The following is a 15,013-nucleotide window of genomic DNA, read 5'->3' as shown; positions in this document are numbered from 1 at the left end:
AGATGCTTGGTTGCATGTGTTGGCTGTGATAGGACTTCTAGGTCTGTTTTGGTGAAACACAGCTTTGTAATACTTAATTGTTGTAGTCAAAATATGCCTGTAATATGAGGTACAACTGAAATGAAAAGTTAGCATTGTCTTATGTATTTTTTTTGGTGGAATTACCTAGGGTTTTTGGGGAGGGGAGGGTGATACTTGGGAAGATGCAGAAGAGATACGAGAGCTTGATATCTTTACTTAAAGCTTTTGGAGAAACTAATGGTTTTGGGATCTCTTTCCCCGAAGAGAACTGTTTTTGAAGACAAACGCCCAGCAGACTATTCGATGCAAGCAATTGCTGTCGGAGCTATCCTATATCTACCCTATTGATCTGGTATGTTTTTAACGTTCTAAAAATCTACTTGATGTGAAATGAACTTCCTATTTATTACTCTGTGAGCAAATACCTTGTTTTATTCATGATGAAACTTGCTTTTCACTCATGCTGCTTTTTGCAGCTTTTTCTTGGGTCTGGTCCTTAGATTGCAAATCTTGCAGGGAAAGGACTTGCACCAGCATCTCTCAAATAGTCTCCAGTATAAAAGTAGAATAACTGTAGCTATAATTTAATGGATACTTTCCATTTTGTTTACAGTTATATAAAGTAACCCTGACAGTAGGTTAGCTGAACTTTTAACAGAGTGCTCATAAATAGATGTCAAAATAGTGAGCTCCAGAACCTTTATATAATGAATTGATTAAGATGAACCTCTTAATTTAAAAAAAAAATCATTAATTTCTGAATTATATGAAATATGGACTAAAATACTATGTCAAAGTCACTCTGGGTTTAATTGAGTGTTTCGGTTTTTCTTTACAAAAAATACTTTGTTGTCATCAGATTTTGTGCAGGTTTCTATTTTCTGGATGTTATTGTTTCATTCTCACTTTCCATTGTTGATTTTAAACTTACAGAATGATCAAAAGGATTACTTTGTTTGTGGAGTCAAGCTTCCTAATTCTGAAGACTTTCAAGGTAGCTGGATATTCTTAATTCAGTTGTTACAGTTCACGCTGCTTCTAAACTTCATAAAATTAACTGATAGCAATGGCTTAGGATCCAAATTTCTGACTGGAAAGATCTAGACTAGAAGAAAACTTAAACATTATTTATTCCTACTTCCTAGCTAGTATGAAGGAAGTGACTGTTGACTCTTAGAAAAGTACCTCTGTATTCTAAGACTAAATACTGAAACTCTGGAACAGGTTGCCCAGAGAGGCTGTGGAGTCTCTGTCCTTGGGGATGCTCAAAACCCAACTGGACACAGTCCTGGGCAACCTGCTGTAGCTGACCCTGCTCTGAGCAGGGGGCTAGGACTATGCAATTTCCAGAGGTGCCTTCCAAAGTTACTGATTCTGGAAAATATTTGTATCTGACCTAAAGTTCCATTGTGGCTACTTTCAGCCCATAAATCTTGATGGGGTGATATTCACGAATCCCTACTCAGTTTGCTGTAGTTGCCAGATAAATATCTTGCATAAGTAGGGCTTCAAAGCTGCCTGACAGTATGGAGTATTCTACAACTCAGCTTCTGTTGCAGAAGGAAATATATAATATGCCTGTCTGTGTAACAGTTGTACAGGTAACTACATGCATTCATCTACAGATGTTTGACGTGAATTGGAACTTGATTGAAATCCCCTTGAGAATTTCTTGCTCCTAGTACTTGCTCCCTCTGCAAGGCATGTGGTTTCTTGGGCAAAAACCTCAATCAATTGTCTAACTCTTCAAAGCCGTCCCATAGGTATTAACTTGTGCTAACAACATGTGTAATGGATGCTAGAATAATGGAGGAATAATCTTTAAAGCAAATTAATTTGTCAATATGGCAAAAATCAGTCTATTGCTTTGTTTTCCTGATTGCATTAAGTGTGGTAATGAGCTCAGGTTGGTAATTCTTGAGAAATCAGCGGCGTGCACCTTTTGACCTGTTTTCAGTTTACTGTTGTTCATTCCTTACAAAAGAATTACTAATTCTATATTGAAGTGTCTAGAAATATTATATTACGAGGAGGAATATTCAGCTTAGTCAAACGTGAAAACTAGCTGTCTGATATGTATCTTACTTCAGACTCTTAGTAGATAATAATATTTAAAAAAGGCATCTGGAGTACCAAAAAATTTTATTCCCTGAAAAGCCAGTTTTACTGCAAATGTTGAGGACTTTTTACAAAATCCTTTTTGAAAGGGGTGCAACTTTTAAGTCCTTATATCATGTCACAAGAATCACAGAATCAATCAGGTTGGAAGAGACCTCTGGGATCATCGAGTCCAACCATTGCCCTGACACGTTCTAATAGAGCTCAGTATAATTTCATAGTTGTCATTGCATATCATCATAAGCTTTCTTAGAAGATCCTCTGTTTAGTTGATTTCCTGGGACTCCCTTGTGCCTTAGAGGAGATAACTCTGTCATGTTGTTTGTACTGGTGTGTTCTAGCCTGGAGAAGAGGAGGCTCAGAGGTGACCTTAGTGCAGTCTACAACTACCTGAAGGGAGGTTGTAGTGGAGTAGGAGTCAGCCTCTTCTCCGGGGCAACTAGTGATAGGACAAGAGGACACAGCCTCAAGCTTTGCCAGGGGAGGTTCAGGTTGGACATTAGGAAGCATTTCTTCTCAGCAAGGGTCATTAGGCATTGGAAGGGGCTGCCCAGGGAGGTGGTGGAGTCACCATCTCTGGATGTGTTTAAGAAAAGCCTGGACATGGCCCTTAGTGCCATGGTCTAGTTGACATGGTGGTGTCAGGGCAACGGTTGGACTTGATGATCCCAGAGGGCTCTTCCAAACTGGTTGATTCTGTGATTTCTGTGATCTGTTCACTTACAAAGAAGAAAAATAGAGAAAACAGAAAGGAAAAGCCCTTACACGGCTAAAGGATGTAATTTGAATCGCAAGATCTGTGTGTATTCCCAGCAGGTGAATCTTTAAGGTTGAAACCTTAAATGTCAAATTTAAAATGATACTTTAAAGCAATGGGTTAATCTAAGTTGTTCCAGTTATTGGCAGAGAACAGAGTTCATACCCTGGGGTCGGTGTCTCTCCAGCTGATCTCCCTAGTGAATAAAGTTAGGGAGGAATGCAGCTTTTCCCTGACCCCGGTCAGATATGTCAGCTACATCTAGAGAAATGTAGAAAGTTTAAAATTTGAATTTTATCTTGGGAAAAGTGAAACAAAATTCCCATCTCTTCTTTACCCTCCCCCACCCAGCCAAATGTTGAGAAGAGTAACTTTTAGCTTTGAGTGTAAAATTGGAAGGAGAAAAGTCATCACCCACTTTGCATTGCTCTTTAATGAAAGAGGCAAATATAGTGAACTGCAAAAAATTGTAAAGCAGTCTAAATTTATTTCAGACTTAATCTATTCTTAAGTTATAACTTATGACAGCTTCGTTAGTTATATTATTCTCTAAGCAATAAGGGTGAACTTGTGCTGAGATCCAGTTGATTAAATAACGGAATCTTTTTGGTTTTGACAGCAAAAGATGACGGAAGCATTGCCGTTGCCCTGGGCTACACCGCTCACTTGGTTTCGATGATATCCTACTTCTTACAAGTGCCACTCAGGTATCCTATCATTCACAAGGGCTCCCGGTCTACAATCAAAGACAATATCAATGACAAACTGACGGAGAAAGAGCGAGAGTAAGTATGTTGTAAATATGCCTACGTACTTTCTTGAAAACAACAACAAAAAAAAAACCTTGAACAGTTTGAGTAGTCTGAAGTACCAGTCGCTCTGTGCTCTGCACTGGTGAGGCCGCACCTTGAATCCTGTGTCCAGTTCTGGGCCCTGCACTTCAAGAAAGATGTTGAGGTGTTGGAGTGAGTCCAGAGGAGGGCGACCAAGCTGGTGAAGGGTCTGGAGGGTCTGACCTATGAGGAATGGCTGAGGGAGCTGGGGGTGTTTAGCCTGGAGAAGAGGAGGCTCAGAGGTGACCTTAGTGCAGTCTACAACTACCTGAAGGGAGGTTGTAGCGGAGTGGGAGTCGGCCTCTTCTCCTGGGCAACTAGTGATAGGACAAGAGGACACAGCCTCAAGCTTTGCCAGGGGAGGTTCAGGTTGGACATTAGGAAGCATTTCTTCTCAGCAAGGGTCATTAGCCATTGGAAGGGGCTGCCCAGGGAGGTGGTGGAGTCACCATCTCTGGAGGTGTTTAAGAAAAGCCTGGACATGGCACTTAGTGCCATGGTCTAGTTGCCATGGTGGTGTCAGGGCAATGGTTGGACTCGATGATCCCAGAGGTCTCTTCCAACCTGATTGATTCTGTGAAGTGACACAGATTTTGAAGTTATTTGTCACTGCTTTCAGTAGCCATGGGACAGTTGTTTGAGTTTCTCGTGTTGGAATTCTGTGACCTAACACAGTAGCTGGTCCAGCTTTGTCATTCTAGGTCCGTTGGCATATATACCATTGATTAGGCTTCTAATAATGATAGAAAAATGTAAATAGTGTGTCTTATAGGTAAGTTTTGGCTGCTGATTGGAAAACTTGCCTTTGTTTTTTTGCTACTGGCTATATGGGAATAAACTGCAGATAGCAAGTGTAGCTTCACTGAGGAGTTACTGCCAGTACTGGGGTAGTGGTTGATAAACATGAGAAAATAAATCGCTTGCTTTAATGCAGAGGATTTTAATCAATTGAAAAAGAGCACTGTAAACTGTTACCTACTATAAATCAACTTAATATTCAATGAGGAGTTTTTCATTTGTCCTGTAATCGTTGTCTTTCAACATGTAGCTATACTATTGTTATTGTTGTGCTACTAGGAAACGATCTTGCTGTCCTTAAATTCACTCGCTGAATGCCTTCTCCAGCGTTTTGGCACTTGCCTGTTTTCCCACTCTCTTTGCACCTGTGTGCTCTAATATGAAAATAGTGGCAATTATTGGTTAAGCTTCACTTAGTAGCCTACAACCGCAGAACTCCAAGGAATGCAACACTGACCAGCTGTGGGAGACCAGCTGCTCTGCTCTGATCCTGTGTGTGCATGACATGAAGCTTGTAAAAAGCCTTTTCTCTTTAGAAGTATGCAGTCAAAGTATTATAATGTTTTAATACTAATTCCTAACAGTCCCAATCAAGGTGGAAAGGTTCTACTCTGCATGATTGAGAGGATTGGGATGCTTGGAAATGTCTGATTTCTTTTTGAAGCTCAGTGACATGTGGCAGGACAGCAGAGGTAACTTGCCTTAAGAGTTAAACTTGCTGAGATCTTCCTGTTTTGTCACAATAAAATATGACTAGAGTGATTATGTCTTGCAAATTAATTTTGGTACCGTTATAATAACTTGTCCAAACACTTCCTGGGTAACTTAATAGAACATTTATCTGTTTTGCTTCAGTTTAGGTCTCTAAGCATATGTTCATACTCCTTCCTGTACATCACTTTCAGAAGGGTGGCAAACTAGAACATTTTTATCTGCAAAACAAATTTCTGAGGAGTTGACTGCCTGTGTGTGGGTGTATAAAGATTTAACCAATTTCCTGTTGTCTGAGACAGATTTAAAGGTTTAGTCCTTCAGGCTATAGCCTTCCAAACTCTCATGACTTAATACTTAATTTCACAACAGATTTCTGAAAAGGAGAAAGCTTAGCTAAGTACATGAATCCCTGTTGGGTCATTTACCTGTATTCTGCAAGATTTTTTCAGGATTAGCTCCTGCCTGAGATCTTCTCTTCCCAGCTATTGGAGAGTCAATCTTACCGACTCTCAGAGGATTTCAGTTGCTATAGAAAACCTCAAATGTCTTAACTTGCAGTTTTCTTTCTAAAATAATAGCTCGTGTTTCTCACCTGTTCCTAACCGTATTTAACATAGCAATTAACAGGCATTATTAAATTTCTTTATTTCAGGAATCTATCTGGGCCCCTCACTTCAAGAAATATGTTGAGGTGTTGGAGCAAGTCCAGAGGAGGGCAACCAAGCTGGTGAAGGGTCTGGAGGGTCTGACCTACAAGGAACGGCTGAGGGAGCTGGGGGTGTTTAGCCTGGAGAAGAGGAGTCTCAGAGGTGACCTTAGTGCAGTCTACAACTACCTGAAGGGAGGGTGTAGCGGAGTGGGAGTCGGCCTCTTCTCCCAGGCAACTAGCGATAGGACAAGAGGACACAGCCTCAAGCTTGGCCAGGGGAGGTTCAGGTTGGACATGAGGAAGCATTTCTTCTCAGCAAGGGTCATTAGCCATTGAAAGGGGCTGCCCAGGGAGGTGGTGGAGTCACCATCTCTGGAGGTGTTTAAGAAAAGACTGGACATGGCACTTAGTGCCATGGTCTAGTTGCCATGGTGGTGTCAGGGCAACGGTTGGACTCGATGATCCCAGAGGGCTCTTCCAACCTGATTGATTCTGATTCTGTGATTCCATCCTTTAGCAGCTTTTCAAACTCCAATATAAACTGTTGAGTAATTACAGTTAGGTTTTCTCTATACTCAGTCTTTATTATAACACATAGCATCATGATTATTGACTAGGTTAAACATTTTACTTGGCTTCGTACTTTCTTCTTTCGGACTGTAGGGTCACCTTGAGATCCATATTAAGAGCTTCTAAAAATCGTGCATTGAGGTTTTCACTGATGTTTTCACTCGAGAGCAATTTCATAAATACACGTGTTTGTTTTTAATGTTATACTGTGTAAATGTCTCATTTTACTTTCAGGTTTCTGTGCTAGCTTTAAAAAGCCCTTAGTATAAGATGGTTAAATGTTTTGAGAGCTTCCAGAATCTCAGTTATGTTTGGGAAACTTTATTCGTTTCAAATTTGTTTACTTGGATGATCCCGGTCACTTAAATCTCAAATGTTCTGGTAGAAGTATTCAATTTTATCTGCTGCAGTTACTGTTATATTGGAACTTAAGAGTGTACAAAAGAAATAGGAGGCTGTGGTGAGAACTTACCACTTGTCTGGCCACATTACTGAAGGTAGAATGAGGTATAGAATACCTGCCAGTAGCATACAATATATGGGCAGCTTTGTACTAGAATCATAGAATCCTTTTGGTTGGAAAAGACCTTTAAGATCATCAAGTCCAGCCGTTAACCCAGCACTGCCAAGGCCACCACTAACCCATTGTCCCTCAGCACCACATCTACACGGCTTTTAAATCCCTCCAGGGATGGTAACTCCACCACTACCCTGGGCAGCCTGTTCCAATGCTTGACAACCCTTTTGGTGAAGACATTTTCCCTGATCTCCAGTCTAAACCTCCCCTGGCTCAACTTCTTCCTTGGGAGAAGAGGCCAACCCCCACCTCGCTACACCCTCCTTCCAGGCAGTTGTAGAGAGCGAGAAGGTCTCCCCTCAGCCTCCTTTTCTCCAGACTAAACACCCCCAGTTCCCTCAGCTGCTCCTCATCACACTTGTGCTCCAGACCCTTCACCACCTTCGTTGCCCTTCTCTGGACTCGCTCCAGCACCTCAAGGTCTTTCTTGTCATGAGGGGCCCAAAACTGCACCCAGGATTCGAGGTGTGACCTCACCAGTGCCAAGTACAGGGGGACGATCCCTGCCCTAGTCCTGCTGGCCACACTAGTGCTGATACAAGCCAGGGTGCTGGTGGCCTTCTTGGCCACCTGGGCACACTGCTGGCTCATATTCAGCTGCCATCGACCAACACCCCCAGGTCCTTTTCCCCCAGGCACTTTCCAGCCACTCTCCCCCAGCCTGTAGCGGTGCGGGGGGTTGTTGTGCAACAAGTGCAGGACCCGACACTTGGCCTTGTTGAACCTCATACAGTGGCCTCAGCCCATCGATCCAGCCTGTCCAGACCCCTCTGCAGAGCCTTCCTGCCCTCCAGCACATCAACACTCCCACCCAGCTTGGTGTTGTCTGTGAACTTACTGAGGCAGCACTTGATCCCCTCGTCCAGATCATTGATAAAGATATTAAAAAGAACTGGCCCCAACACTTGAACCCTGGGGAACACCAGTTGTGACCAGCCACCAATTTGATTTAACTCCATTGACCACAACTTTTTGGGCCTGGCCATCCAGCCAGTTTTTTACCCAGTGAAGAGTATTCCTGTCCAAGCCATGAGCAGTCAGCTTCTCCAGGAGAATGCTGTGGTAAATGGTCTCAAAGCAGAGATAGTAGAGATATTAGTGCTTATAATCTATTCAACATCTGTTTCCTTCTTGTATTCCATAAAATAGTTTTGGTACTACTAAAAGGCTGCAAGCTTTCTCCCATAAATCTACTTTTATGACTTTCTGAACCACCAAGGTAAGGCAAGAATATGGTTTCCACTAACTGTCTTACGAAGGCACTTCTGCGATGGTGTATTTCAACATCTCCAGAGTGCATCAAATACATAAGAAGCAAGAAATTCCTGAAAAGTTCTGGAGTCTGAAAGATTTCAAAGCAAATGATGGATATATAACTCCCAAATTTAAGCTACTTAGGACAGCAGCTTGTTCCCCACTCCAGTGACAAACAAACATGCTTGCTGAATAAACCACCTAAATTCCTTGGCACTGTTGTTGCGGAACTGAAACCTAGCACTTCATCACGTCCTCCTAAACATACTAAGAATGCTGAGATTAAACTATTAATGATATGGTCTGACAGCATCTGTCAAGCCCTGCATTTAATGCTTCTGTTAGTCTGCTCCCAGATTTTTAAATAAATAGCTTCCAGTTTTTTTGCCAGGGGAGGTTCAAGTTAGACATTAGGAAGCATTTCTTCTCAGCAAGGATCATTAGCCATTGGAAGGGGCTGCCCAGGGAGGTGGTGGAGTCACCATCTCTGGAGGTGTTTAAGAAAAGCCTGGACATGGCACTTAGTGCCATGGTCTAGTTGCCATGGTGGTGTCAGGGCAACGGTTGGACTTGATGATCCCAGAGGTCTCTTCCAACCTGATTTATTCTGTTCTGTGACCTTTTGAAACAATATCAGTCTCCGTGTTTTGTTTTAAAGTGAGTACAGTAAAGCCCACTTATACCATCTGTTTGGGAGTCTTTTGGCATCTCTGTTGACTCAAAGCTATGCTCAGCTGCTGCTTTTTATAATTGAAACTTCCCGTGACACTTCTACAACCTGCCAGTTGAATATTTAAGAATAGAATACTCGTTTAATCAAATCACATTAGTAGCTTGGAAATATGCATACTCCTCCAAGAAAAATAATATTTAATCACCTTTCTGGTACCCTACATGTATCTGGACAAGTGAAATGCACATTCAGAGCAATAATTTCTGTTATATTTTTGCATTCTCATTCACACTGTGTCTTTTAAAAGATTTTCAAGAACTCTTACTTACCTGCTAGGTAATTTGCAAACAAAAATGGTTTTAAGAAATAGTTTTGCTAATGTTGTTTCTCTGTAATAATAGTAAAGAGAAATTAAATACTACATGCAGCATGTTCTGGCTCATGCTACAGGTTCTTCCCATCAAAATGTGTTAAGGGATGTTTAGAAAAATAACAGTTGTAAGAAAGTAATCACCTCAAAATCATATTTCAGGTTGGGGGAAAAAAATAAAGGAGTAGAATACATGATCTAAAAAGATTTTTGTATTTAAAAGGCAAAAAGAACACTGTAGTTTTCAAGCATAGCTACTGGAGCACAGACAGGTGTTTCAGTTGTCTGATCTTGAAGAGGTGCTATTTTTTTCTTGTGTTGTATGTTTAAATATTGAACTTGTTGCCATCTAATGTTATAAAGGACAAAAGTACATATAAAGTTTAAAAATAAAAGAATAGAATAAAAAACACCAAACAGGTCCTAGACAGTCATGGAAGAAGGCTGATCAAGTCTGGTGTATTTTTTGCAGTAATATTTGGCATTAGCTGACCTGAGATAACAGTAAACTACTGTAAAGGTTTCCTTGGCATTTTATAGTTTATAGAAAGATTTAAAGTCTTTTCTTCCACTCTATTTGACAAATACAGACACCAGCAGGCCGAAGGATGCACAAACAGCTGCGATGCAGTCTTAGACATCTGCATTCAAAGGCATCTGACCTCTTTCCAGTTCTGTTTTCTGATTTATGTGCCTTGGGAGCCAGACAGTTGTGTGAAATGGTGTAAGGTGGAATGAATTTGCACATGCTGCCATTTACCTGTGGCCTAGGTATCAGGGACACTTGGAGAGGCTTAGGTATCAGGGACACTTGAAGAATTGAACTAGACCACTTTCAGTAGGAGGAGTGTGGGCAGCAGGTCGAGGGAGGTTCTCCTCCCCCTCTACACTGCCCTAGTGAGGCCACACCTGGAGTAACTGTGTGCAGTTCTGGGCCCCCCAGTTCAAGAAAGACAAGGAACTACTGGAGAGAGTCCAGCGGAGGGGTATGGAGATGGTCAGAGGGCTGGAGCATCTCTCTTATGAGGAGAGTTTGAGGGAGCTGGGTCTGTTTAGCCTGGAGAAGAGCAGACTGAGGGGGGATCTTATCAATGCTTACAAATACCTTAGGGGTGGGTGTCAAGAGGAGGGGACCAGACTCTTCTCAGTGGTGCCCAGTGACAGGACAAGGGGCAACGGGCACAAACTGAACCATGGGAAGTTGCATCTGAATATGAGGAAAAACTTCTTTGCTGTGAAGGTGCCAGAGCCCTGGCACAGGCTGCCCAGGGAGGGTGGGGAGTCTCCTTCTCTAGAGATATTCAAACACACCTGGACACAACCCTGTGCAACGTGCTCTGGGTGACCCTGCTTTGGCAGGGGGTTGTACTAGATGATCTCCAGAGGTCCCTTCCAACCCCAACCACTCTGTGATTTTCACATAATGGTTAGGTGATTCTGTGATTCATTGCCAGAGCTCTGTCTTGTGACTGAAATCAAGCTTCAGGAGAACTAAATATTGAGAACAATTAATTTTTGTTTTTTTCTGGACAAATAGCTTTAGCTGTTTGAATTTCTGTATAAAATAACAATATTGAGCAACAGTTGAGGTACTTGTTAGCTTGCATGGATTTGTTTCAAAAGTATTTGCATTTTTCATTTTTGAAGAAATCACTTTATAGCATAAGAGTAGGAATGGCACAAATAGCCATGGTAGGTAGTTTCATGATTAGTGCCCTGACTTGTCTAGTTGGAATGACTTCTGTTCTGCTTGGGTTTGCAAATTATGCTACTCCTTGTCCTGCCTGAACACCTTCTCTTGTCACTAGGAATTATCTCTCAGTTGCTGTACTGTGTTCTCATAGAACACAGGATCAAAATGTATGTTGTGTTGGCAGCTAAAAGTGATAAGTCCGATCCTGAAGTAATTCTCTAGAAACTATTTCTGTGAGTGGGGAAATATCTCAAAACTGTATTTTTCTGGAGCTCAGCTTCCTCATTATTGTGAACTTTGAGCATGCCATAAGATTGTATTTATTAATCATTTCATAGAAGCATAGAATATTTTTTTGTCTTGATGTTTAATTTAGGTAGGTGTTCTAGAAGTAGAATTTCTGAGCCACGATTGTGAAGATCTGCTGGCATCAGACTTGATCTGGAAACAAACTCTGAGGGCATCCAACCTCTTATATCGCAGAGGCACTTGAAAATAGCTGTAGGCCAGTTTCATTTCATTGCTGTAGCCCATGTGTACATGTCACACAGTGTTGAGTCAGGCAGTCTGAGTTACTGACAGCATAAGTTCTGATGTAAAAAGTTTCATTTCTCAGGCCTGTGAGTAAAGCAAAGTTTTTATCAAAACCAGTTCTGCTACAAGACTGCTTCCAAATTACCTTTCTCGATGAACTGTGTTGTCTTTCAGTTCTTTTAAGCGTGACAAGCTGGATTTGCAAGTAAGTAGAGATAAGTTTTTGATAAGTTTTTTGATGACACTAAGCTGGGTGGGAGTGTCGATCTGCTGGAGGGTAGGAAGGCCCTACAGAGGGATCTGGACAGGTTGGATAGATGGGCCGAGACTAATGGCATGAGGTTCAACAAGAACAAGTGCCGGGTCTTACACTTGCGCCACAACAACCCCCTGCAGCGCTACAGGCTGGGGGAAGAGTGGTTAGAAAGCGGCCCGGTGGAAAGAGACCTGGGGGTGCTGATCGACAGGCGGCTAAACATGAGCCAGCAGCGTGCCCAGGTGGCCAAGAAGGCCAATGGCATCCTGGCCTCTATTAGGAATAGTGTAGCCAGCCGGTCTGGGGAAGTGATCGTCCCTCTGTACTCGGCACTGGTGAGGCCGCACCTTGAATCCTGTGTCCAGTTGTGGGCCCCGCACTTCAAGAGAGATGTTGAGGCGTTGGAGCGAGTCCAGAGGAGGGCGACCAAGCTGGTGAAGGGTCTGGAGGGTCTGACCTATGAGGAACGGCTGAGGGAGCTGGGGTTGTTTAGCCTGGAGAAGAGGAGGCTCAGAGGTGACCTTATTGCAGTCTACAACTACCTGAAGGGAGGTTGTAGTGGAGTGGGAGTCGGCCTCTTCTCCCAGGCAACTAGCGATAGGACAAGAGGACACAGCCTCAAGCTTTGCCAGGGGAGGTTCAGGTTGGACATTAGGAAGCATTTCTTCTCATCAAGGGTCATTAGCCATTGGAAGGGGCTGCCCAGGGAGGTGGTGGAGTCACCATCTCTGGAGGTGTTTAAGAAAAGCCTGGACATGGCCCTTAGTGCCCTGGTCTAGTTGCCATGGTGGTGTCAGGGAAATGGTTGGACTCGATGATCCCAGAGGTCTCTTCCAACCTGATTGATTCTGTGATTCTGTGAAGTGTTGCTGAACAGGCATATGGATAATTTTGGAGCGTTTGGAAACCACTTGTTGAATGAGCGTAGTCTAAAAGTTGTCCTCACTGCTGTGGCCTTGCTCCTATTCCGAAGAATGGGAAAATCAGAGTTTCAGCTGTTGTAGAATTACTACAACTGAAGGTGGTTATTGCTTTGTGCCTGCTAACAGATCAGCCACTTGCAACAAGGCAATCTGAAAAATCGTGTCACAAGCAAGTGAAGAATAACTTTTCACTGACATTAACATCTTCCCACTCAATTGCGAAGTCTTTATTCATATTTGGTACTTCGGCTGAGATAATAAAATGGCAGCTTTGGGAAGAAATCTTGGCAAACTTAAATCAGATGGAGGGAGATGGTTTATTGAGAAATCTAATAGCTGTCAAAGCAAAGCTGATTCTTTGTGGTAGATTGAGTGTGTGTTAAGTGTTCAACTATATTGCTCAAAGAATGCTTTTTGCCATGAACTTGTCTTGAACTGTATTTTTATGTTCCACATTCTTGAGGATATTCAGTTAGAATCCAGGGTTATTTTATTCTTGATCACCAAAATAATGCTTTTGCCTTCGTTGGGTCAGCAAATATTACTGTGCATAGATTAAGAATTAGATCAGGTGTTCTTTAATAAATTTAGGTACTGTTAATACTATTTCTGGGAACTAGAAACTTTTACATGCTCCTGGCCAGTCTGAGAAAGCAGATTTTGTTTACTGCAGTAGATGAGACCGCTGACCCCAGACATCTACAGCTGAGAAATGTTTCTGTGAAGGCATACTGGTCTTAGTTTACTCCCATTGGAACACTATACTCCTGATGAGATTATTTTTCAAAACATTACTTCATTTTTCAATAAGCAGGGACTTGACCTGTATAAAATGTCCTCTAGTTAAAAATGATCCTTCAGTGGCAGGGAGATTTAAAGTCCTGATAGCGAGGCTGAATGCTCTGTCCTTACAGATAGTCCTTGCGTTATGGTATCCATCACAGCGTGTATGTAGCAAGCTTTGACTTCAAGCTGAAATATATCACAGGAATGTACAATCTACAAAAAGCCATCGGTGATGCTTGCTCTGTGGATTGCTAGCTGTGTTTTTGAGGTGTTTGAAAGCATTACTTGCTGAACTAGTAGAATGATACCCTCTTGTATAAATTGATGACTGTCTTATCAAGAACTGCCTGACTTTCATAATCTGGCTGTCTCCTCCTGTGTACAGCCTGTACATATTGAAGCTATTACAGAATCACAGAATCAACCAGGTTGGAAGAGACCTCTGGGATCATCGAGTCCAACCGTTGCCCTGACACCAGCCTGTCAACTAGACCATGGCACTAAGTGCCATGTCCAGTCTTTTCTTAAACCCCTCCAGAGATGGTGACTCCACCACCTCCCTGGGCAGCCCATTCTATTGTGCATTCTCCAAGAACAAGATCACAGCAGTTACACTTCCTGACAGAGAGATGGCAGTGCTTCTGCTTTCGATTATCTTCTTGTTGAGCTGTTCAAATAGACATTTTGAAAATACATTTCATAAAGTTCAACTGCCAATATGTTTTCCTTTCCCAGTAAACTAATTATCTTTGTGTTGTGTAAAGCTTCAATGAGGATATGCTTTTTTTCCCTTGGCAATCTGTATTTTTGTCATCACGTTTGTTTTACAAGTATAGCTTTTTCTCTCAAGTAGGAACTACAAACCATATAGTAATCAAATCTGAATTCACTTGTGATTTGTGATTCATATTCATGTCTTAATCTCATCTCTAACAAAGCAAAGTGCACACTTGTAATCCTTTTTTCTGCCTTTCCTTTTGATTTCAGCGTTTCTCAACAGGTGGGGGTCTTACTTTTTTGTTTAAAACTTTTCCGATCATGCTGATTGTTGTCAGACTAGTTAGCTGTTTCTTATAGGCTAGTAGTCACCCTTAGGTCAGTTTTGTGGCCTCCGCAATCAACTGGTAGCTTGATCAGAAAAGGATCTGAAGTGCTCTGTGTTGTATCTCTGTAACTGAGAAGTCTGGTGGTGAAGGCAGTTTCATACTGTTGCATTTTAGTTGTGTGCCTTCCAAGAAGCACTCAGCTGCCTGGGTCTGCAACTTAAGATCTGTGCCAGTCTCTGCTCTGAAGCTAAGGTGTTGGTTGATGGCCGGCTGAATATGAGCCAGCAGTGTGCCCAGGTGGCCAAGAAGGCCACCAGCATCCTGGCTTGTATCAGCACTAGTGTGGCCAGCAGGACTAGGGCAGGGATCGTCCCCCTGGACTCGGCACTGGTGAGGCCGCACCTCAAATCCTGTGTTCAGTTTTGGGCCCCTCACTCCAAG

General features: G+C 42.4%; 1 protein-coding gene across 2 annotated transcripts in view; it reads left to right on the top strand.

The window, feature by feature from the left end:
• UVRAG (UV radiation resistance associated) overlaps positions 1-15,013 on the top strand; it is a 115,609-nt gene that overhangs the window by 52,344 nt on the left and 48,252 nt on the right. For both annotated transcript variants that reach the window (XM_068395242.1, XM_068395243.1), the window contains 3 exons: positions 286-373; positions 955-1,015; positions 3,516-3,681. In XM_068395242.1, coding sequence (XP_068251343.1) covers positions 286-373; positions 955-1,015; positions 3,516-3,681 — 315 coding nt within the window. The remainder of the gene's footprint in view (positions 1-285; positions 374-954; positions 1,016-3,515; positions 3,682-15,013) is intronic.

This window comes from Nyctibius grandis, chromosome 2 (assembly GCF_013368605.1).
Source record: "Nyctibius grandis isolate bNycGra1 chromosome 2, bNycGra1.pri, whole genome shotgun sequence".
NCBI lineage: Eukaryota > Metazoa > Chordata > Aves > Nyctibiiformes > Nyctibiidae > Nyctibius > Nyctibius grandis.
The sequence above is the reverse complement of the archived record's forward strand: the minus strand, read 5'-3'. Positions and strand labels throughout refer to the sequence as shown.